General features: G+C 38.0%; 1 protein-coding gene across 2 annotated transcripts in view; it reads right to left on the reverse strand.

Annotated features, from left to right (window-relative positions):
• The window catches only part of Trim37 (tripartite motif containing 37), a 104,714-nt gene extending 82,832 nt beyond the window's left edge, over positions 1 to 21,882 (reverse strand). Inside the window, exons 1-5 of one of the 2 annotated variants that reach the window (XM_063250865.1) lie at positions 21,426 to 21,882; positions 19,184 to 19,285; positions 9,603 to 9,643; positions 7,730 to 7,846; positions 570 to 657 (exon numbers count right to left, since the gene is read on the reverse strand). In XM_063250865.1, coding sequence (XP_063106935.1) covers positions 570 to 657; positions 7,730 to 7,846; positions 9,603 to 9,643; positions 19,184 to 19,285; positions 21,426 to 21,446 — 369 coding nt within the window. In that variant the 5' untranslated portion in view covers positions 21,447 to 21,882. The remainder of the gene's footprint in view (positions 1 to 569; positions 658 to 7,729; positions 7,847 to 9,602; positions 9,644 to 19,183; positions 19,286 to 21,425) is intronic. The other variant, XM_063250866.1, reaches the window with a different exon arrangement.
• Positions 21,883 to 24,300: the final 2,418 nt, after the last annotated feature.

Raw genomic sequence — 24,300 nt, forward strand, 5'->3', positions numbered from 1 at the left:
TCCCCGGTACCGATAAAAAGGAAACACTCAAAAAAAAAAAAAGACATTCATCCTATAAGCAAAGATACAGAGATGCAAGTAGGGCTAAGGATGTAGCTCACTGGTAGAATGTTTGCCTAGCACACAAAAAGTCCTTATGTTTGATCCACAACACTAAAAAGGAAATGAAGGAGCTAGACATGAATAAAAATTCTATAGGTACTAGGTTAAAATATTAATTTAAGGGGTACGAATTTGACATTATACATGCCCACTCAAAGAACTTCTTCTGGAATTCTTATTCCTAAGGTACATACAAAGCAGACACATTTTAATTTTCATTCTACAGAGTAATAATACTACTTTCTAACTAAATCAAACAAGTATTTCCCAGTACTCAGGAGGCTGAGGCAGGTGGCTCACTGCGAGTGTGAGACCAGCCTAGGCTACAAAATGAGCCCAAGGGCAGCCTGAACTGCATAGCGAGACCCTGTCTCAAAAAAGACTAAAAAAACAAAAAACAAAATAAAATAAACAAACTATCCAGTACTTAAAATGTTCCACGGTATGCTAAAATTTATTATACTCACCATTCCTCCCCAAAGTGCACACTGATGGCAGATACACTTCTTACAAGTCCAGCAAAATACACTAAGCTTTTCATGATGGTTTTCACACCTACATTTTGAAAAGAAAACATGGTTATAAATTAAGTAAATAAAAATTAAAATATAATTGCATGAATAAATTTCTAAGTTTGGACAAACAGGTCAATTTTAAATGACTATGTCTCCAAAAACCACAATATGAAATCTATTCTGTAGCTTCAGGAAATTAAGATAAAGAATTATGCATTGACAAAATTTCTTAAAGTACTGTTTCATTACTATAAACATATGCAAATTGCACATTCCTTTCTAAATGATATACCAACAAGCACCACTTCCTGGTATCAATACAGATGATAAATACTTGCCTACTGTTCTCTTTTAGGATTAATAATCAGATTGAAATATCTATACATACATAAGCATGTGTACTGTACAAATACTTTTCCCACACGTGACCAGTCATGATAACAGCCAACATATAATTAATTGCATACTATAATACCAGAATCTCATGGGAAGTAACTCAATATCTTAAATATCTTGTTTTTTTAAATATCTTAAACCAGATATCCATATGCAAAATAATGGATAATAATAATATAATAATATCCAATATCTTAAACCAGATATCCATATGCAAAATAATGGAGTTATACTCTATTACAGACTGAATTATGTCCTCCCAAAATTCACATATTGAAGCCTTAACCCCCAATATAGCTTTATTTGAAGACAGGAATCTTAAGGAAGTAACAGAGGTCAAATAAAGTCATAAAAAAGAGACCCAAATCCAAAAGGACTAGATCCTTATAAGGTAAAAACATATATAACAAAGACCATGTTAGGACAAAGCAAGAAGGTGGCCATTTGTAAGCTAAAGAAAGAGGTCTCACCAGCAACCAACCCTGCCAGCACCTTGAGCTTAGAATTACAGCTCCAAAACTGAGAAAATAAATTTCTCTTGGTTAAGCCACCAAGTCAGTGGTGCTGCTACAAGTTGCCCTAGTCAATTACTACAGACCCTTACTTTACATCACATACAAAAATGAACTCAAAATGGATCAAAGAGCTAATTGTAAAATCAAGAGCTAAAACTCTTAGAGCAAAACACAAAGAGGGAAAAACTTCATGACATAAGTTTGACAGTAATTTCTTGGATGTCATACCAAAAGCTCAGATGACAACAATAAAATTTTAAAGTTGTGCACGTTAAATCAGAGTAGGTGGGTGTGGTAGCACACGCCTATAATCCCAGCACTCAGAAGGCTGAGGCTGCTGAGACAGGTGAATCAGTGCAAGTTCAAGTCCAGCCTGGGCTACAAAGTAAGCCCAAGGCCAGCTGCAATAGCATAGTGAGACCCTGTTTCAAAAAGACAAAAAAAAAAGTCAACAGAGTTAAAAAACAACCTAAAAACAAGCAAAAATCACAAATCATGTATCTGATAAGTGATCAACATCCAAAACATACAAAGAACAAAGAACCTGACAAATTAACACACCCTAGATTTTAAAATGAGCACATGACATTCCTACACATTTCTCCAAAGAAGATACATGAATTCACATGGCCAACAAGTGTACTAAGATGTTCATACTACTACTACTAAGTCCCTTGGCAAATGCAAATCAAAACCTCACATCCATTAGATGTCTGTGATGAAAACAAACAAAAGAAAAACAAAGAACAAGCAAGTCCTGCAATTATTGGCCAGGTAGAGAAACTGGAACCCTAGGCACTATTGGTAGAATTATAATATGCTATAGCCACCATGGAAAATAGTATGGAGGTTCCTCAAAATTTAAAATAGAAGGCCAAAGATTTAGCTCAGTGGCATGAGTGGCAAGCACAAGGTCATGAGTTTGATCCCCAGTACAAAAAAAAAAAAAAATTTAAAATAGAAAACCAGGCATATTGGCCCACATGCCTATAACCCAGCTGCTCAAAATGGGAGCAACATACCAACAACTTGTATGAGCAGCTCTCAACACTGTCCAAGAACAAATAAAAGGCCTTTCTATATATAATATCCATTATTCTTGAGAAAAAGTACCTAATTGTTCACCTGTGAAATATACTATAGATTTTGTATGATGAACTCAAAAGTATATATAATTTAGGAGCAAAATGAGAGATAAAAGGGAATAGGACAGGCTTTGTGGAGAGGGTAAAGTGATTTGTGAATGACAGGTAGAAGAGAGGAAGAGGAAGAAAGTGAAAAGGAACAAGATGAGATGTGTTTGTACTAAGACAATGAATGCATTTATTTTGTATTGCAAATATGCAATAAAAAAGAAAAGAAAAAATATATAGAAAAAAATTAGATCATTACTTTTGGTGTGACATTCATAATGCTAAAAGTAACAGAAATCCTTAAAAGTCCAGATTTAACTAGAATAGAAGAGACAACACTAGGCTTTATTTCTGATTATGAATTAACATGTTAAGCCTCTTGCACTTCTATGGTTCTGTTTTCTCAGCACAATGAAGGAACAATTATAAATTTTTCTAATAACCCCTAAAGCTTCAACCTCTTGCTTTAATAGGCTATGAATTTAGAAAAAAAATTACCTTATTTTTTAAAAAATAAAACATTCAAAGAAAGGTATGTGGTGGCACACACCTATAATCCCAACACTTTGGGAGGCTAAGGCAAGAGAAAAGCAAGTTCAAGGTTGGACTGGACAATTTAGTGACTTTGGGAGATCCTGTCTCAGAATAAAAAATCAAAATCAAAATAAAAAGTGAAAAAGAGCTGGGTACCATTTCTAGTATGAAGGCCCTTGCTTCAATCCACAATACAACAGACATCCTAAATAAACAATATTCTTATATGTCTCCTAAGTTACTTTACCATTGCTAGACAGTGTTGCCTGCAATTAACCTTGTAGTTTCTCCATTTATAAAACTGTCACATTACTATATCTATCCTCATAATCCTCCAGATATGATCAAAACTGCACCATCATATGATGAAAGACCATCTGTTAGTTCTTACTGCTCAAAGATTCTATTCCCGGGGGAGGAAAAAAGATGGTGGATAGATACCAGCAGGCTATAGAGACTCTCTGAGATAGTCAACTTAGATTCCAAAAATAATACAGTGTGGGGAGTGCCAAACAAAGGGAGATACACCCTCCAGACCCAGGAACAAACTAAGCTGAGAGAAACCAATTAAAAATACGGTCCTGGTGCTACGATTGGAACAGCTACAGTCTCAGTGCTGCTGCTTGAACTTGCTGCTGCTGCTGCACTTGAACTGGCACAGGCGGGATAGCCCACCAGTTTCAACTCACTGGAGATGCATATGCACTAAGAGCAGGAGTCAGCAAACAGAACTGAGAGCAGAGCTGGGGGGAACCCTGCAGTGACCTGCTGTGAGTGACCAGAATAAAAACCCTTCCATAGAGAAGGGGGAGCTCCAACAGACAACATTCTGGGACTGGGCAGATTGGCCAGAACAAGGGGCTGCAGTGACTTCAGTCAGCTATTCCCTTCTCAAGCGGGATAGGTGGGGAGCACTTGACCTGGGTGACGCCTGGACTGAAACCCAACAGGCTAGCCCAACCAAGTTCCTACGGCTGGCAGTGCATCCTAATGAAGTGAAGCCTTCAGCAGGCTGACTGACCCGGAGGGGCAGGCCCAACATAGGCTGGCGGAATCTGTACCTCCTAGTACACTGCAGTGGGCAGGACCACCTAGTTAGCATGCTTCAGACAAACTGTAACCAACAAAGAAAGAAACTGGGCCTCCTATATATGCCTGTAGGGAAGGAACAAAAAATATGAGAAGAGAAGGCAAGAAGAAAGGGTCCTCAGTCCCAAATCCTGAGAACACTGATCCAGGAAAGGGAAATGCAAAGGAGAATGAGGACAGCAAACATGCAATATCAGACACAGTACCAATAGACATAGTGATATGTTTGGGACCTCATAGACAAGTTCAAAAGTGAAACCAAGTAAAGCAAGATATAAATAGAATAATTAAAGAAATGCTAAGCACCTCCCAAGAAAAAAAAGATGGAAGAACAGAAGAACAAAAAAAGGGGGGAGAATTGTTTGATGAAGAAAATAGAGAAAACAAAGAATACATGAAGCCGGTTCAAAGAGATTACCAGGAAATTAAAAACTCCATTGAAAGCTGGCAAAACTGCTTGGAAAAAACTAAGGATAGGTTATCCAAACTGGAGGACAGAGTTTGCAATGTGGGAACATGAAAGGAAAAATTTCTTAAAAATAACAAGGAAACAAGCACTAATAATACAAAGGCTAAAAGATGACAAGAGGATCTATAACTTAAGAATAAAGAATGTGAATGAAGAAGTAGGGGTACAAACAAAGGAACTGCAAAGGCTATTCACAGAAATAAAACTTCCCAAACATAGGAAAAGATACTCAGATGTATGAGGCATACAGAAATCCAGCCACCTACAACCAAAACAGAACTACACCCAGGCATATAATAATCAAGATCCCAGAAATCCAATTTAAGAACAGAATATTAAAAGCTGTCAGAGACAAGAAACAGATCACTTACAAGGGAAAACCCATCAGAATTACAGCAGACTTCTCAGCCCAAACCATCAAATCGAGATAAGCATGGGGCGAAATAATCCAAGCCTTGAAAGAAAATAACCTCCAGCTCAGATTGATGTATCCTGCACAATTGTCCCTAGAAATTAATGGAAAAACAAGAAGCTTCCAAGATAAAGAGGAACTGGGGGAATTCACAACCACCAATTCAACTCTACATTCTTTTTTTTTTTTTTTTTTTTTGTCTTTTTCCTTTTTATCGGTACCGGGGATCGAACTCACGACTGCCTGCTTGCAAGGCAGGCACTTATGCCGCTGAGCTAAATCTCCAGCCACCAATTCAACTCTAAAGAGAATACTGCAGGACATTCTAAAGAGAGAGGAAAAACACCAGGATTTCAGGAACAGTGGCAGAGAGGCCCCAACGAATGGAACAAAAAGCGAAATGAAGAAGGACAAACAGACAACTAATGACAGAAAAAGAGCACAACAGAAAAGAGGCAGAGAAGGTTGGGTATAATTTCTAATATAGAGGGCCTAAATACACTAACTTATGGGAAAAAAGAGAGAATCACAGGCAGAGTGGATCAAGAGGTAGGGTCCACCGAGATGCTCTTTATAGGAAATATAATTAACCTGAAGAAGGGTATACGGACCAAAATCAAATATGAGAAAACAGAACTTGCTGTGATAGGGAACCAGAAAGTAAAAGGGGTAACTGGACCAGAATTTATGGATAGGTTGAAAAGACAGGCTTCAATAAGTGAAGAAGTACAAGATCAAGTCCAGGAGTGAGAAAGTTCGGAAACACTTAAGATAAATACCAGGTTGCCCCCCCCCCAATATAAAAACAAGAGTGTTGGGGAGATCCAAAAATACACAGTACATCCTGGGGGAGTAAAAGGGGAGGAAGAGTCTTTAAAAAGACAGAAGATATTGCTAATAGTGTATCAGGAATTAAAACCCTTATTACTCGCACTACTCTGCTTAGTTGGAACTTGTTCCGTCCCAGTTTGTATACAATCACTGGATCTGAGGGCACAGAGAGCTGTCCCGAAGATATCAGGATATAGCACAGTGGTCATCTTTAATTTCTTATTAACTTAATCCAGATCCCTGTATAACTGATACTGTTGTATCATGACTGATCTTAGTTAAATCTGATTTGTTTGACTGCTGCTTATTATTGACAGATTTTATTCAAAACTGTTAGGTTGATGGTATCAAATTGAAGGGTACAGACAACTATACTGAAAATGACAATGATTCACTACCATACCCATTCTGATTTGATTACTACCTGTTTTTGTAGCTCTACACTATCTATAAAGTTGTATTTCTATTAATTCTGTTATGTACTGATATATTCAATTATACTTTATCTGATGATATAGCCAATTCTGTTGATGATAGCAAGAGACAGCATAGTGACCATGGTAGAACTCCTTATACAGCAGTTTTATATGTCTTTTTAGTTTTATGTGTCTATAGGAATATGTTTTGTTCTGTCCTGCTTTGTTTTGTTTCTCCCTCTAATATAGAAAGGATAGAAATACATCTTAAGACTCACGATTGTGTAAAACCTATAAACAGTTTATGAGAACTGATCTTATGACAGACACATGATGAAATGAAAAAATACTCTGAAGGAAAAAAAGGAGCACTGCAGTACCCAGTGCTGATTCCAGAGTGTCATGATGTGAAATCCAACAATACTATTAATCTTTGTTCAGAATGATTTTAATCTACTAAATTTCATTTGGTCTCAACGTAAATGAAGATACGGGTAAATGCGTATATGTCTAAGTGTATAGGATTGATAGCCATATTACTTAGCTTTTGTTAGATAGTTGAACAGAACTGTTTGCAGTCTCCCTGGTTGAATTCCCATTTATATGTTCCACTTTTGTGTCTTGAACAATTATTTGTGGGGGGACAATATGTATACATCAACTAGTGATTTATTACTGTTTATTTCTTTTCTTTGAAAGTATATACTATTTCTACCCGTTTTCTGTTTTGTTTTTTCTTTAAATAAAATTTTAAAAAAAATTTCTATTCCCAAGGCATTCTCCAAAAATAACATGGTATTCTAATTGTGTTCCTATTAATCAGGCAAAAATTGGTCCTGTATCTCCCCTAAGTATAACAAGAACTTTATGTACATGTGTAAATATGTATGCATATTCATGCCACAAATATTAAATATTTTAAAATTCATTTTAAATATTTTTAAAAACCGTCAAATGAAAGAATTATTTAAGAAATATTAAATTTCTTATTTATAAATAACTAAAAGAAAACTATTATTAAAGTGTCATTTGAGGGGTTATGGATTTAGCTCAGTGGCATAAGCGCCTGCCCAGCAGGTGCCAGGTTGTAAATTCAATCCCTGGTACTGAAAAATAAAACAAAACAAACTAAAATAAAATAAAATATCAATTGGGCTGGAAGTTTAGTTCAGTGTTTCACAGCCATGAGGCCCTAGGTTTAATACCCAGCACCACACACACACACACATATATATGCACTCACAAAGATGCACTTATATAGCATCATTAAAATGGCATGCAGTAAAATCTATTTGAGGTAGGAAATTGAGGGCATACTTGTCCTTTTCATTTTCCTCATGCTTGGTGAGACTGCAGAGTTGAAGAGTATCCAGCTGCTGTGTTACTTCTTCTGCCCAACGACAATTTACTAGTTCTCGTAGCTGCAATGGAGCACTGGGAAGAAAATTCACACACATATTCTAACTCAGGATTTTAAGATTAATTTTTTAAAGTAAATATATTCCTCAAATCAGAGCCTATAACCATATTCATATCATAATACTATTAAAATAACAAAACACAAATATAAACTTTGAACCCACCATGTTATGATTTTACACCAATTACCGAAAAGAAAAATCAACTAAGCAAAAAGTACTGATAATTCACAATACAAACTTAATTTTCAATCTTTAATCATTAAACTGTATAAAATGATATCCATGGGGTCACAAGTATAGTTCAGTGGTAGAGCACATGCCTTAGTGTGCTCAAGAAATGGGTTCAGGAAAAAAAAAAAAGAAGTGTGTTTGGCCTCCAGAACCACACACACACACACACACACACACACACACACACAAAAGGAATAGCTGCTATCTACATGTCACCATTTTAATTTTTTAAAGAAACTTAAACATCAGGCCACATTTGGTGGTACACACCTATAATCCCAGAATTTAGGAGGCTGAAACAAGACGTTGCTGTGAGGTCGAGGCAAACCTGGGCCACAAAGTGAGTTCAAGGCCAGACTGAACTGCATAGTGAAAATTTAGTCTCAGAAAATTTTTATTTATAAAAATTTAGTCTCAAAGAAAAAGAAAAGAAAACCCTGAAATTCCATCACATGCTCACACTAGACATCTCAAGAGCTAAATCACGACAGGTAGTTAGCGACTAACATACTGGATAGTGTAGAAGTAGAATAATACAGCTGGTCTTCTTGCAAGCTAAATGTAAACAATACAGAATAAAAAATGGGCAGAAGAAGGTGCTCTGACATTAAAAAGTAGAAACACCCTATGTATCTCAAAATGGGCATAAATAAATCAAGGCATAGTTATTACAATGGATTATTCAAATTTCTTTAAAAAATGACACGTATACATTCCATTAAAATATCTAAGGCCAGGGAGTTAGCTCAGAAGCATAAGTGCCTGCCTGGCAAGCGTGAGGTCATGAGTTTGATCCCAGTACCAAAAACAAAAAAAGAAAAGAAAAGATACCTATCATTTTTAAAAATTATGGCCAGGTATAGTGGCACATACCTGTAATCTCAGCACTCTTGGAGGCTGAAGCAAGTTAAGTTGAAGCCTAACCTGAACATCGTAGTGAGACCCTGTCATGAAAACAAAACAAACAAAACACACACATACACATACACATATGCAGACACTCTGAATAGATAGGGTGTAACTCATTATGGAGGTGGTGGGTGTAGTCCCCAGTATTGCAAACAAATAAATTAAAACAATAAAACAAAGCACACACATGCACATGCATAACACACACATATATGGAAATAATCCCAGCTGCTTGTGAGGCTAAAGCAAAAAGATCACAAATTTAAGCCCAGCCTGAAAAAGTAACTTAAAAAGACCCTGTCTCAAACTAAAACCTAAAAAAGAACTGCAGATAACAGTTCAATGTAAAGACCTTCAATGCCCAGCATCCCCCACCGCCCCACAATAAGTTATACAATGATTTTCTAAAAGGGACAAGGGTAGAAAACACCAAACAAAGGGATTCCTACATAAACCTAAGTCAGATAAATTAGCCTGTCTGATTTTTCTCTAGACACACTGTTTTCTATTCAACAGTATTCATAAGAAAAGTCTAGCAAATTAGAAAAAAAAAATGAATTCTAGGGCACACTCCAACTCCACAGCCTTAATATTTTCCAAGTTCAAAAATAATGTAGCAAAACACTTACCGGCAATGAGGACACTGAGCTCTCTGCTCTGTCAGCCAGCGCTATGAAGGTAAAATAATTCAATTTTTGTTGTAAAAACATCATTAATTTGTATATATCTATTATTTACAAAGCAAATTTAACAAGTGTAATTCTCTAATGCCTAAATTAACTTTAGAGATGCTTACAGAAACAACAGGCAATTTACTGTGTCATTATCCTGACAGGAACAAACTTTCAAAAAGACAGAACTTATCCTAAAATAGTTAACAGGTTACTATCCCATAGGAAAGGAAGTGATTCTAGGACTATCTGGATTTCATAAGAAACACTCAATCTTCACAAAAATGATGATTTTGTCATTCCATCCTCAAAATTAATTAATAGACTTTCTTCTATCTAAGCTACTTACAAAAGCTTAGAGAAAGTTTAAGATACTAGTAAATTTCTTTTTTGAGAAGTAAACTCATTCTGAGGTATATACAGTATAGGCATAAAAATTAAATATAAAGTATCAACAGATAAAACAACAAATTTTTGTAAACCTTAAAAGTTTATAATTTGCCAGGTATGGTGGCACACACCTGTAATCCCAGCATTTGAGAGGCTGAGGCAGGAGAACTGTGGTGAGTTTGAGACCAGCCTGAGCTACAAAATGAGCTCAAGGCCAGCCTGAACTGCAGTGAGAGCCTGTCTCAAAAAAAAAAAAAGCGGGAGGCTGGGGATTTAGTTCAGCGGCATAAGCATGCCAAGCAGGCAGTTGTGAGTTCAATCCCCGGTACCAATAAAAAGGAAAAAGACAAAAAAAAAAAAAAAAAAAAAAAAAAAAAATATATATATATATATATATATATATACACACACACAATAAAATTTGGTAATTCAAACATCTAGTTTCTTTGGTTTCCTTAAAGATGACGAGAGTAATGTCTCTGTTAAATCCCAAGTTTTACTAATTAACCATTTAAATTATCACTGACCAGTTGGGCATGGTTGAAAACTCCTATAAGCCAAGATATTCAGAAAGCCAAGGCAGGATGGTCCCCTAGTTTGAGGTCAGTGGAAGCAAATTAATGAGATCTTGTCTCAAAATAAAATGTAAACAGTAAAAAGGTCTGGAGATGTATCTCAGGGCTAGAGCATTTGCAGTATAATGCCCTAGGTTCAATACCCAGCTATACAGGGAAAGAAAAGAGGTAAGACAAGAAACAAGCTATTTCAGAAGAAAGAAAATAACCTAGAAGGGAGGGAAAAAAAGCAAATAGAAAAGGAAAGCTCAATTTTTAATAAACCTTAGCAACATTTCTTTGGTTCCTAGGGAAAAATGAGATTTGGGTCAAGTTTCTTTCCTAAAACCATACTCTCAACCATGTTACTCCTCTGCTAAATCACATCTTTCCCATACTTCTCTTCATACTTCAGGAACTAGTCTCAGGCTATATCTCTTTATCATACCCTACAAACTCAGTAAGGTTAAATGCTTTTATGTATTTTTAAGTATGCTTCCTCTCAACACAGAATATTTCTCCACAACTTCACCTGAGATATTCCCAGGCACTTAGCTTCCAGTTTATAATCACTTCCTCCTAAAAACTGTTCCTCACACTGTGCAGACCATCAAATACTAACTACTGACATGCTCTCATACAGTAACCCATACTTTCCTCTGGATTCATAACACTCTAGTGACACATGTGTTGGTCTTACTTGTGCTGCTAGATTACAAACTAATTAAAGGTTGGCATCACGACTAGGAATGACCAGATTTTTAAAAATATGGTCCAAACAGGTCAAATGCTGCAATATATAGCATTTGTTATGGCTGATACACTATGTCAATTTGAGAAGTTTAGAAGTTTAACTAAGAGACTCAGCAGGGAGCCACCATCCTTACTTTGTAAATATCCTCATCCTGCATAAGAAGAGGGCACTGGAATTTTATGAGTACTACATTCACTCAGGCAGAGGGGAGGAGGAGCCTACATACACTATAAGGGAGGGAAAAAAAGCTTGCTCTTCCTTCTTTTTTGCTCTGCTGCCTTTAAGTATGGCCCCAGTGCCACGCATTCCTGTGTTGAAGCCAGCTAATTATGAACTGAAACCTCCAGAAACTGTAAGCTAAATAAAACTTTCCTTCCTTTATTTTGGGTGTTGGGTGTTTTGTCCCAACATGAGAAAAGTAATCAAGACACCATTCCATCGTATCTGAACATTTGCTTACATAGTCCCCTCCATTTTGTGTCCCACAGGAATGTTTTAAATGTCCATAAAACTTTCCTGCTTATTTCAGGCTAGAGTAAAGCTTGCCCTTTATGGTATTTTTACCTTCTATTCCAAAATCTAATTTAAATACAAAATATGGCAATTTTAATACTAAAAAAAAAAGTTTATCCCAAACCCAAAGAAAAAGCAGAAGTCTGGGGATATAGTTCAGTGGCATGGCACCTGCCTGGCAAGTGCAAGTTCCTAAGTTCGATCCCCAATACAAAAAAAACAAAAAGACAAGAACCAGTGATAACATTCTGATGCACAGGTAATATTAACCAAAGACAACACATGGATGGCAAATAAGCCCTTAAAAGAATCCTTATTCATCAGAGAAATGCTAATTTAAAAACTAATGACCTGCCAGGCATGATAGTAAATGCCTGTAATCCCTACACTCAGGAGGTTGAAAGAAGAGGGTTGCCTTGAGTTTGAGGCCAGTCTGGGCTACATAATGAGTTTAAGGCCAGTCTGAAACAGAGAGCAAGATGCTCTCAAAAAAACCAGAGGAACAAACCAATAAATACATACATACACACAATGACCACAATCCCAGCAATTTGGGAGACTCAGGTAGGAAGATCACAAATTCAAGCCTGTAATCAGGTGTGTTGTCACAACCTTGTAATCCCAGCACTTGGGAGGCTGAGGCAGGAGGATTACTGCAAATTCGAGACCAGCCTAGGCTACAAAGTAAGCCCAAGGCCCACCTGAACTGCATAGCGAGACCCTGTCTCGAAAAGGCAAAAAAAAAAAAAACAAAAAAAAACAACTTCAAGTCCAATCTGGTCAATTTAGTGAGATCCTGCATCAAAATAAAAAAACAAAAAGGGCCAGAAGTATTCCTCAGCAGTACAGTGCTTGTGACCTGGAATTTAGCTCTGTGGCTTAAGCCTGGCAAGCATGAGGTCGTGAGTTTGATCCCTGGTACCAAAAAAAAAAAACCCTACATTTTCACAGTAGTACAGTGCTTGCTACTGTACAGATGTCTCTAGTTATAATCTCCAGTACCTCAAAAAAAGCATCAAAAAGAAAAAATATGAGATACTACTACATACCTATAAGAATAGCTAAAATTTAAGAAACTAAACATATCCCATGTTTACATTACTTTGGAGGAAATAAATTCTCATGCACTGCTGCTAAGGATATAAAATATTAGAACTATTTCAGAAGAAATGTTTGGCAATTGCTTAAAAAGTTAAACATATTCATGTTATCTAACCATTTCATTACTAATTAAGAAAATATAGTAAAGGTAGGACTGGTGGCTCATGCTTGTAATCCCTGCATTCGGGAGGCTAAGGCAGAAGGATCACTGGGAGTTCGAGGCCACCCTGGGCTACACAGAGAGTTCAGGACCAGCCTGAACTACACAGCAGTAGTAGACCTGCCTCAAAACACAATAAAGCTTCAATTCATTCTAAGACTTGTACATAGCTGTCCATAGCAGATTATGTAAGAGTAAAAAACTGAAAACATCTTCATATGTCAATCAGTATGTAAATGGAGACACAAACTATATCATGTTTATATAATGGAATACTACCTAGCTATAAAAAGGAATACTACTGATACACAAATATAGAGGAGTCTCAAAATAATACTTCTAAGTGAAAAATGCCAAACACATTCAGCACATACTGTGTGGTTTCATTTGTGTAAAATTCCAGAAAATACAAACTTATCTATATGTCAGAAAGCAGACCACTGCTTCCCTGGGGATAAGTACAGTAGGATGGCACGGGGAAATTTTTGGTGTTGACCTATATGTTCACTATCCTGACTGTAATGATAATTTCACAAGTATACACTTACTAAAACTTACCAAACTGGGAGGAAAAAACATCAAATTGTATTATTTAAATATCTGATTATTATATCAATTATATCTAATGAAAAATGGCTGGCAAAATGAAACTAAAGTCAATCAAAGGCAAACATAAAGTGCTACCAAGGCTGAAAACCAAGGGAATAAAAATAAAATACAAAAAGAACTAAAGAAAGCTGATACCAAAAAATGGCAGAAAACACAAATAAGATAAGGTACTGAAAAATGATCAAATACAATGTGATGAATGAGAAAGTTAGTCTGATAATACAGTGGATGTTCCCATCTTTGGGTATGTGTGGAAGAAAAAAAAACCACTCGCCTAAAGATGAATATACTTCTGATTAGTCATCAAACTGCAAGTCTGGACTGTATTCAGTGACACAAATATCTACTCCATCAGAGTCAAATTTCCATAGTCAAATGAGAAGAAATGTCATGGGAGAAAGGGAAAGCATTCAAATGAACACCAGTACAATTTGGTGAAGTAGGGTATTCAGCTTCTCAAGTACTCTGCTTCTGTAATCATCCATGCTTGTCCAGTATCATTACTCTCCAACTGTTAAGTCTCAGTAAGATAAAAATTAAACAAAGGAAAAACAATGTTGACTTCCAACATGCATCTTTGACTATTACCTTTACTTCTCACCTTTAGAGTAATAATTCGGTGGAAGTTTTTTTCTTTCTTTCTTTTTTTTTTTTTTTTTAATATTTCCTGTCATTTTCTTACTCTTTCCCATCAGGTTTTCATCTCCACTATTAGTATTTGGATATAGACTACCCGCTAAAAGCTTCATGTATTTAGGATTAGATCCCATAGCACTAGAGATGACCAGTAACATGTTTAGAAATGAGGCCCAATTGGAGGCAAGTCACTGAAGGCCTGACCTGGAAAACTATATTCCCATCTCCACCTTCTCCTTTCTCTGCTTTTTGGCTGCCATGAGTTGAACAGCTTTACTCTGCCCTGACCTTACACTGTGATGTTTTTGCCCTGGAGAAGCTGACTTTGGAGTGAACCCCTTGAAACTGTGAGCCAAATAATCTAATCTTCCTTTAAATTGTGGGTGTTGAGCATTTTGTCCCAGCAATGGGAAATCGGCTAAGATACCAACCAATCCGCTGAAACTACTCATGAAGTCACCAATGATTTACACAGCCTCAAATGCAATGTTCAATTCCCAGGCCAGAAATCATGACAAAGCCAAATAGCTCCTCCATAAAACAAAGTTTTACCTGTTTCTGGAATGCTTCACTCTGCTAGATTTCTATCCATCTCAAGTATTACATCTTCTTGGTCTCCCTTGCTGACCTTACCCTCAGCCTACTTGTCCTGACCTCTAAATGGTGACAGTGCCTCAGAGATCATACCTAAAATCTCTTTTCATCTAATTTTTTTAACTCCTTGGTTTTAACTAATAATACTGATCTCTCTGTATCTTCTCCAACTTCAGGTTCATATTTCTAGATCCAGTTAGATGTATAATATTGGTATGTTGAAAAACATAACTTTTACAGTTAGGCCACCATTTTAGACAGCAAGCCAGGGTTAGTAGTGCAGGCGCACTCGTACTATTGCTATTTCCCGTGGTCAAGCTGGACAGGGCCCTTGGAGTAGATTCCATGGTGAGTCCAGGGATAGGTAACTACCAAATGAAAAGTTAAAATCCCTAGCTCAAGAGATGTGTAGAAATAAATAAATAAGAGATGCATAGAAAGAGAAGCTTTTAAAATAAAAAGGGGAGCCGGATATGGCAGTTCACGCCTGTAATCCCAGCACTCAGGAGACTGAGGCAGGAGGATTGTTGTGAGTTCGAGACCAGCCTGGGCTACAAAGTGAGCTCAAGGCCAGTCTGAACTGCATAGCAAGACCCTGTCTCAAAAAAAAAAAATAAAAAATAAAATAAAAAGGGGAAAAAGGTGTCCAAACACAGAAATGTTTCTAGCCAGAAATGACTCAAATGCTATTAAGTCCTATCCAAGATAGGAAGAGGTATCAGTCTCAATTTATACACTACAAAAGGGGACATTATTACGAAAGATATAGTTCAGATTTTCCCTAATAATGCCAAAAAGCAGCTAACATCAACACAGAAATTTAGAATGCTCCTTTATAAAGGCAAGAATTATTTTTAGTAGGTTTACTTAATATTATACGATTTTGTAGTAGAGCTTCATTTTATTAGATTTTGAAAAGACTTTAATATACCTTTGTCAGTCATAGTAGGGCTCAGTTTTTTAAAAATACATACAAAATAACATCTATTTTTAAAGATACAATTGCCATACATGCTACACACCTGTAATTCCAGTACTTGGGAAGTAAAGGCAACAGGATCACTGTCAGTTCAAGATGGCCTTGAAGTTCAAGACCAGCCTGAACTACATAGTGACACCTTGTTCCTAATAATTAAAAAAAATAGGACCAGGGATACAGCTCAGTGGCACAGCATAAGGTCCTGAGTTTGATTCCCAGTACCCACCTATCCCAAAAAAATAAATTAAAAAAATAAATTTACTACCAAAGTATTACATTCATTGTAGAAAAACTGCAAATTATAGAATTTATAGAAGCAAACATTAAAATGATTCATCTTGGTGCCAAGAAATAAGGTTATAAATTCTTGTTATTTTTCAGACGTAGTATTTTTAAATAGTGATATAACATTACATGATATGAATTTAAAATAATAATCATTGAGGTATTAATTTTTTCCCAGTTTTTGAATATTGTAACCATTTCTACAAAACTCATTGTATAGCCAGGGATAGTGGTACATCTCTATAATCCCAGCCATAGGAGGTTAAAGCAGGAGGACTGCTGTGAGTTCAAGGTCATAGTGAAAGTTTGTCTCAAAAAAGACCAAAACCAAAACACATTTACATCTATAGTATTAGTCTGTTCCTCTTCAAGTTTGTTCTACCTTAGAACAAACAACACACTGCAGGCCAGCCTGAGCCACACATGGTTGAGTTCACATTCAGTCAAGACTATACAGCAATATCTATCTCAAAAAATAAACAACAAAGTAAAAGTAAAAGTAAAAAGTAAGAAGTAATTTTAAAACACTTTCCTCATATCCTGTCTAAATTCTACTGGTTCTACCTTCAAAACATATACTGAACTTATTACTCACTACCCCTATTACCATTCTAGTTTAAACTACCACTCATCTTCCACTAGAAAGCACATCTGCCTTTTACTCTTTACTGCCTTGTCTATCTGCCTATAGCTCACTTTCCTCATTCTTTAGAGTGACATCTCTAAAGCATGTACAATCCCTAAAAGCTTTCAATGGCTACCATCAGGATATGATGGCAATTTAGTTGTGACATGTCTCCCCACAGAACACCAGCACTGATTTTATGACCTGCTGCTAGCTAGGCCGGTGTCCCCGTTCTCCCTCACAGCTCCATGTGCATTCTTCTGGAAGCTGTGCATTTATTTGGTCAAAGCAGACAACTTTCCAAGAGAAGAGTACCATTCTTCAGTCAAGAGAACATGAGTAGCTGTGCTCCCCTACTAGAACCTCCAAACGAGGTTTCAAGGTCAATGGCTAATGCCAAAGTCATTACCAAGGCCCTTAATTTCATCTCCAAATTCAACTACTATTCCTCTCTCATATTCACTCTGCCCAGCCACACTGGCTTTCTTGCTATTTCTTAACATATTGAGCTTTTTTTTTCGACCAGGGATCGAACTCATGACCTAGAGCTTGCAAGGCAGGCACTAATGCAACTGAGCTAAATCCCCGGCCCTATATTGAGCATTCTTCTAACTTGGTCTTTTTTTCCATCTAACTGCTCCAGATAGTCACAGTGTTCACTCACACATTTCACTGAAATGTCATGCCCTCAAACCTTCCCAGACTACTATATCTAAAACAGCTAACATCTCATTTATCACCTTCTCAAAATCCTCTGTAACCCTATTTTTGCTTATAGCACTTACTCATATCTACCATGTATCTGTTTACTTTTTTGTACATCTCTCAATTGGCATTCCTTGGGAAGTCAATGCTTGATACTAAATAGGCAAGTAGTATGTGCTGAACGAATGAAGAAATAAAAGTGCACTTAAGAACCAAGACAATATTACTTCTGTGACTGTAAGGAATTTCTTTTTGGTGGTGGCAATGGTGGTACTGAGAGTTGAACCTATTGCCTTTTTTTTTTTATCAGTACCAGGGATCGAACTCATGGCTGCACGCTTGCGCTTATGCCACTGAGCTAAATCCCCACCTATTGCCTTTCTACTGAGCTACACCTCCAACCTGTTTTCTTTTGAGACAACATCTAAGTTGCCTAGGCTGGCCTCCAGTTTGTAATTCTACTGCCTCGGACACCCAAGTAGCTGGAACATAGGTATGTGCCACCATGTTTAGCAGCAAGAGAATTATTTCAGTGTTACAGATATCACTCTTGACAAAAGGACATGGTATTTATCTCTCTTAGGTAAGTATAAGGAAATGAAACAGAATGTGAAAATCACATTAGATGGCTTCAATTTTCTCAATAAAGATTATCTCAAAAGTAATGTCAGGGCCAGGGATTTAGTTCAGCGGCATAAGCGCCTGCCTGGCAAGTGTGATGTCCTGAGTTCAATCCCTAGTACCAAAAAAAAAAAAGATTAATGTGAGCAGGCAAGTTTTCAACTATCCTCTGTAGATGCGCTGCTAGACCTCCACATTACAAGAATTTATCACAACCGAAATAAGATTTTTGTTTACATCTTAGGCTTTGAGATCACCAATACATAAGTTTTAATGATACCAGGTTATATTCATCTCTATACTCTTGTAACAATACAAAGATTCTGTTCTTTGCCTTTAAGCCCATTATCCACTTTTTCACCATCTTACCCATTAAGCATGTGTAAATTCTTCCTCTTTTGAGACCAATATTTTTTTAGTGCCTCTTCATAAGCTACACATTTTTCTATATTCTCAAGTTCATTCCTGCTATCAGCTTTAAACTCCTGCAAGGAAGGTGCTTTGTCATTTATCTTAGCATCCATCAATCCTAAGCATAACACAAGCAAACACTAGTGTTTTTAAGTATTTGTTAAATGATTAGCCAGATGTGGTAGCGCATGCTCGTAATCCCAGTATTTGGGAGGCTGAGACAGGAGGATCACTTGGAGGCCAGCCTGAACTGTATAACAAAACCCTGCCTCAAAAACAAAAACAAAGGCCAGGGCTTTAGCTCATCAGGGTAACTGCCTGCTTGGCAAACTCAAGGTTGTGAGTTCAATCTTCGGCACAAAAAAAAAAAAACACAAAAACAAAGATGTCAAATTTGCGATACATTTAATAATGTAAATATATTAAAGTTACAGTGAGTTTTTGTTTCCAGAAGCATCTCAGTATTTTCATTCATTTTATGGCAATGATCCTATGCTGTTTATTCAACTCCAAAGCACTAAGCAGTAAAATTTAGTAGGCTAATTAATGGTTAATCCTTAAAATACATCATATATAAATGTAAGTTAAGAGATACAACTTACCCTAATACAGCTGAAACAACAAAGCTTGGAGCAATGTGGACACAAGCGAGCATCCCGCAATTTCTCCATGCAAATGAAACATCGGAAAACCTCAGCAATGCTCTGAAAATAATAAAAGATGCAAAGGTCCCACATTAGATTACTGAATCAAGAATAAAAAGCAATACAAAATAATTAACTTAGCCAGGCGTGGTGGTGCACACCGGTAATCTCAACACTTGGGAGGCTGAGGCAGGAACATCATTTCGAGTTCGACACCAGCCTGGGCTACAAAATGAGCTCAAGGCCAGCCTGAGCTGCATAGCAAGACGCTGTCTCAAAAAGATGGGAAAAAAAAAAACTAACTTGAGCTAGGCATGGGGGTGCATGGATACAATCTCAGCACTCAGGAGGCTAAGGCAGGAGATCACCAAGAATTTGAGGCCCTCCTGGGCTACATACTAAGTTCAAGGCCAGCATGCACTACAAACCCAGACCTGGTTTCAAAAAACACAACAACAAAAAATTCACTCAACAATTTCATTTATTTTAGGCTAAAAGCTTAATTTTTTACCATATTCCGTATCACAACTTGGTCAAGGTCCCAGATACCTCTGAACAATGCGATTTTTTTCTAAGTTTGACAAGCATTCATTCTCTTCTAAGGAAAAAACAGACTTAAAGCACAAACTTTTCACTGAGGCATTACTAATAATGGCAAGAATCTGGCACAGCCTAGATGTTCCAATATTAAGATTATAGCAGTTATATAAATTATGCCATAGTCACTAAAAATATTTAATGACAGAGAAATTCTTATGATGTATAGCAGGAAGACTAAGTAAATGCACAAAATTAATTTTTCCCTGCATTTCCCCAGGAATAAAGTCCTTTTATAATTAAAGGGGGAAAAGGTTTCATACACATACACACACACATATATTCACACATATATATGTATATATATCCAACTGGCTGTGTATTTTGGCCCTGAGAGAATCTGATTCAGAATCCAGAAATCTGAATTTATGTCCTAAAGTTGCAACCAAATAGCTCTTTCTTTGAGGTTAAGATTCTGTCTTTATGAAAAATTTCAGGCCAAGTGTGATGGCATCCATCTGTAACTCCAGCACTCAGGAGGCTCAGGCAGAAATGTAATGAGTTCAAAGCTAGCCTCGACTACACACAAGTTGGTCAGCCGAACCAAAACAAAACAGAAAAGGAATTTTGATGACAGCTCTGAGGCCTAGGGAAGAAAAAACAATTTAAACAATCAGTATTATTTTGCAAGCCTCAGTGAATCCTTTTACAAAGTGACAACACGTACGATTAAATGTAATTATTGCAATTTTAATTTTTTACAGCATTATTCTTACTCCATTACAGAAGACTTAAACCATAGTAAAAGCAAAGTAAGTTTACAAAATCTACGAAATACTTCCACAAGGGAATTAAGGAGAAAATTATGTTTCCTGAATCGAATCAAATAGTGGAGTCAGAGCCTATGAGGTGCAGACTCTTAACTGGCTATGGAGTGGACAATAGATAGTTCCAAGTGGAGTGTTAGGTAACACGGTTAACTCTACCAGGGAAGAGTTAGTATTTTAAAAGTTCAAAACTGAAAGTCACTATGTAATTACGTTCAATAAACACTCTTTTTCGGTGTTTCCAGGCTTTGTGGAATTATCCCACTATGTGAAATCAGTTCACAAGAATTATAAGAATAGCTGGTTCTGGAAACTACGTCCAAATAAGATTACACAAACACATAAACAATATACAAATACATATACACACACATACACACAATACTAATTACACTCAAGTGTGTGTCGGTGCGCGCGCGTGTATCCTCATTCAATCTAGGAAGAGAAGCCTACAAAATGTAAGGCTGTGAAGAAAAGATGATTTGCCATTTGATGCTTGATTTGGAGTTCTCTCAACCACTCTAAAGCGGCAGCAAGCAGCAGGGTACGTCCATCTCATGAATTTGCAGTTTTGCTCTGCAAAGCTTTAGTTTGCAAATACCGGACGCTGAGGAGGCTGTACAGATGCCAAGGCAGCCCTGAAAGCACCAGGCTATGCAGCACCTGACTGCGGAATCACCCGAGGGCCGCAGAACCAGCACTGACTGGGTCAGCCCGCCTCACGGCACCAACGATGGGACAGAGGTGCCCCGGCAACGGGGAAGGGAGTGCACTGCGCCGGCAGAAGCAACACTCACTGGCCGGCAGGAACCAACCCCCCTCATCTCCCCCCTCACCTCCACACTCTGTTCATCCATTGCCCGCAGCTCTCGGCGGGGCCCTCGGCGCCCCGCGAAATCCGTGGTCTCCCGTCAGGCGCTGGTCTGAGGTCGCCAGGTGAAATTGCCAACACCAACCGATACCCACATCAAGGAGCTCCGACAACTGGCCTACGAGCGCGCCCCATTGCCTCAGGTTCAGTGCCAGTTACCCCATTTCGCCATTTTTATCACTGAGTCCGCCGAGGGGCTCTGAAGGAGGGCAAGCGGCCGCAGCTCTTTCCTCCCGCCTCAGCCGCCAGTCAGCGACCGCGAGGAAGCCTCGGCCCACGTGACGCGGACGCGCGCGTATCGAACTGCCACCGCAGTCTGCAGGCGCAAGGGAAGGTGGCACCTCAGACGACTCGCGAACACCAACCGTAACCAGGGGAGCCTGAGGCGCGGCAGCCCGAGAAGCCACAACGCGCGTGCGCGCAAGGGGGGCGGAGCTGGAAAAAGAAGCGGGTGATTAGTTCCCGCGGTGAGGCAGCGCACGCGGGACTGGGCGAATCATTGCCGCAGGGCTGCGTGCCTTGAGCCTCAAGTGGGCGTGGACGGAGGGAGGGCGGTGCTTCTCTGTGCCACGCCCCCAGGTAAGCGGCGATTCGCCCGCGGTCTCAAAAGAAAAAAAAGCCCTTCAGACTTGTTAAAAAATGTGATTTTGGAAGTCACACCCCTAGGAGTTCAGATTCGGAGATTTAAGCGAAGGGCCTAGGAAAAGCGCACAATCAGCAGCCCCTGCAGGTGCTTCTCTACAGGTGACTCGGAAAGGCCCTAATAGAGAGAATTTGCGGTTAATGCTTTTTCAGCGATAAAGCCTAAGGATATGCGCATGCTCGGCAGGCACCTAACCCGAACTACATTCTTAGCCCTTATTTTAAGATGGCCTGAGTGCAGGCTGGCCTTCAAATTAAGATTCTACAAACTCATCTTCTTGAGTAGCTGAAATTAGCAGGCATGTGTTCCACATCTAACCGCATTCTAAGGATTTACAATTTTTCTCTCCCACAACCAAAGACTCTGGAGTTGAAAAGCTCCATATTGTGAAGTCTGGAGAAGTGTTTCTCATTTTACTGGTGGGGAAGGACCACAGATTAGTCTTCAGAACCCCAGCCCACCCTGGATGCCCTGAGACTCCTGAAGGGCAAAAGGCTATCAGCCATGCTGAGTTTTCCTGTAATTCAGATTTTCCTACAATTTCCTGCCAGAAGCAATGTGTACACTGCAAAAGTGAAGGTTTGTGACACAAAAAGACATACATAAAATTCTAAATTTTTCGTTTCATTTACTGAACATAGCTATTTATACTTATCCTAATCCAGAGTTCACATGTAGGAAATTAAATCCTGGGATATCAGGCATTTGGAACTTATAAGTGGTAGGCAGCAACTACGTGTATTTTCAGCTACCTGAGCCCCAGACAAAGATATAAATTGAGATTAATTTGGGACTGACAGTGCTTTCCCTAAAAATCATTTAAGATTTTGGAACTACATGAAGGTGAACTTGCACAACACTATTTGTACTAAAATTTCCGTAGTTATACATTCTAATATTGTTACTATTGAGGAAATTTTACTTCAATTTAAAAAATTATGCATAGCCTGACATGGTGACACATACCTATAATCCCAGGACTTGGGAGGCTAAGGCAGGAGAGTTACCACAAATCTGAGACCAGCTTGAACTAAATAATGAGACCCTGTCTCAAAAAACAAATCCAAATAAATAGTAAAAATTATTCACAGAACATAGTTCCCCGACTAATCTGTGATACCATGACTACTGAATGACTAACAGACAAGCAGTGCATTCATTGTGGATAAGCTGGACAGAGATGGAATGGGATAGCATAAGATATATGCTATTCATATGAAATTTGAAACTTAAGAATTGTTTATTTCAGGAATTTGCCACTTAATATTTTTGGACCACGACTGGGCACAGCTCTCTGAAATCATGGAAAGCAAAACTGCACAGGGGGAACCGAATTTATATCTCAAGTATAAGTCTACAGTCCAATGTTAAAAGCAAAACTGCAATACCTGTTCCTCCTCTCAACTAAGCATAGTTTTAACATCCCACATTAATAGTAAAAATACATTGGCATTTTAGACTCCCATTATATAGATGAACTATAATTTACTTTCTTATCACCTATTGGAAAGATGTATTGCTATTATAAATAATCCTGTAATTAACTTTGAGTACTGGCAGTTTAGTACAGGGCCATGCACATACCAAGCACATGGTCTACCACTGGGCTACATCCCCAGCCCCAAAATCTTTTTTAGCTGTTTCTACTTTGGACATTTGCCCTATTACCAATAGTTATTTTAAAATATATAGAATCTCTCCACAGGCCTAGCAAAAGGAGGCCATGCCCCCCACTGGGTTCCCTACTGCCCTTGGAGAGGAGGCCATGCCCCATAGTGCTGGCCCAGAGAAAAGAAAGTTGACGAGCTCCCAAGGTCCCTCGCCACTGGGGAAACATCGGTGAATGGCTGCCTACACCTCTCTGCCACCAGGGAACCTCAGATCAGAGGATTAAAGAAGCAGGGTACAGTTTCAGACCTCCAGCCCTCTCAGAACAAGTCTAAAAGAGATAGACAGTAAAGAACACACACCTCAAATTTCTGAAATGATAGTAACTGAAGTAGAAACAACTTAATGCTTACTTTGCATGCTTGTGTCAGGTGGTTTGAGCATCCACTTAGAGGATAACATGTGCATTACAGTAACTATAGTTGATTTCCTACTGTCTTGTTTTTGAAATCCAATATTGTCCCCATTGTTTTGTTTTATTCTCTTTATAATTAAAAATAAAATAAATATGATCGTCAGGCATGATGGT

This window comes from Cavia porcellus, unplaced genomic scaffold, assembly GCF_034190915.1.
Source record: "Cavia porcellus strain 051 isolate PalLab524CR breed Dunkin Hartley unplaced genomic scaffold, mCavPor4.1 scaffold_6, whole genome shotgun sequence".
NCBI classification, from domain to species: domain Eukaryota; kingdom Metazoa; phylum Chordata; class Mammalia; order Rodentia; family Caviidae; genus Cavia; species Cavia porcellus.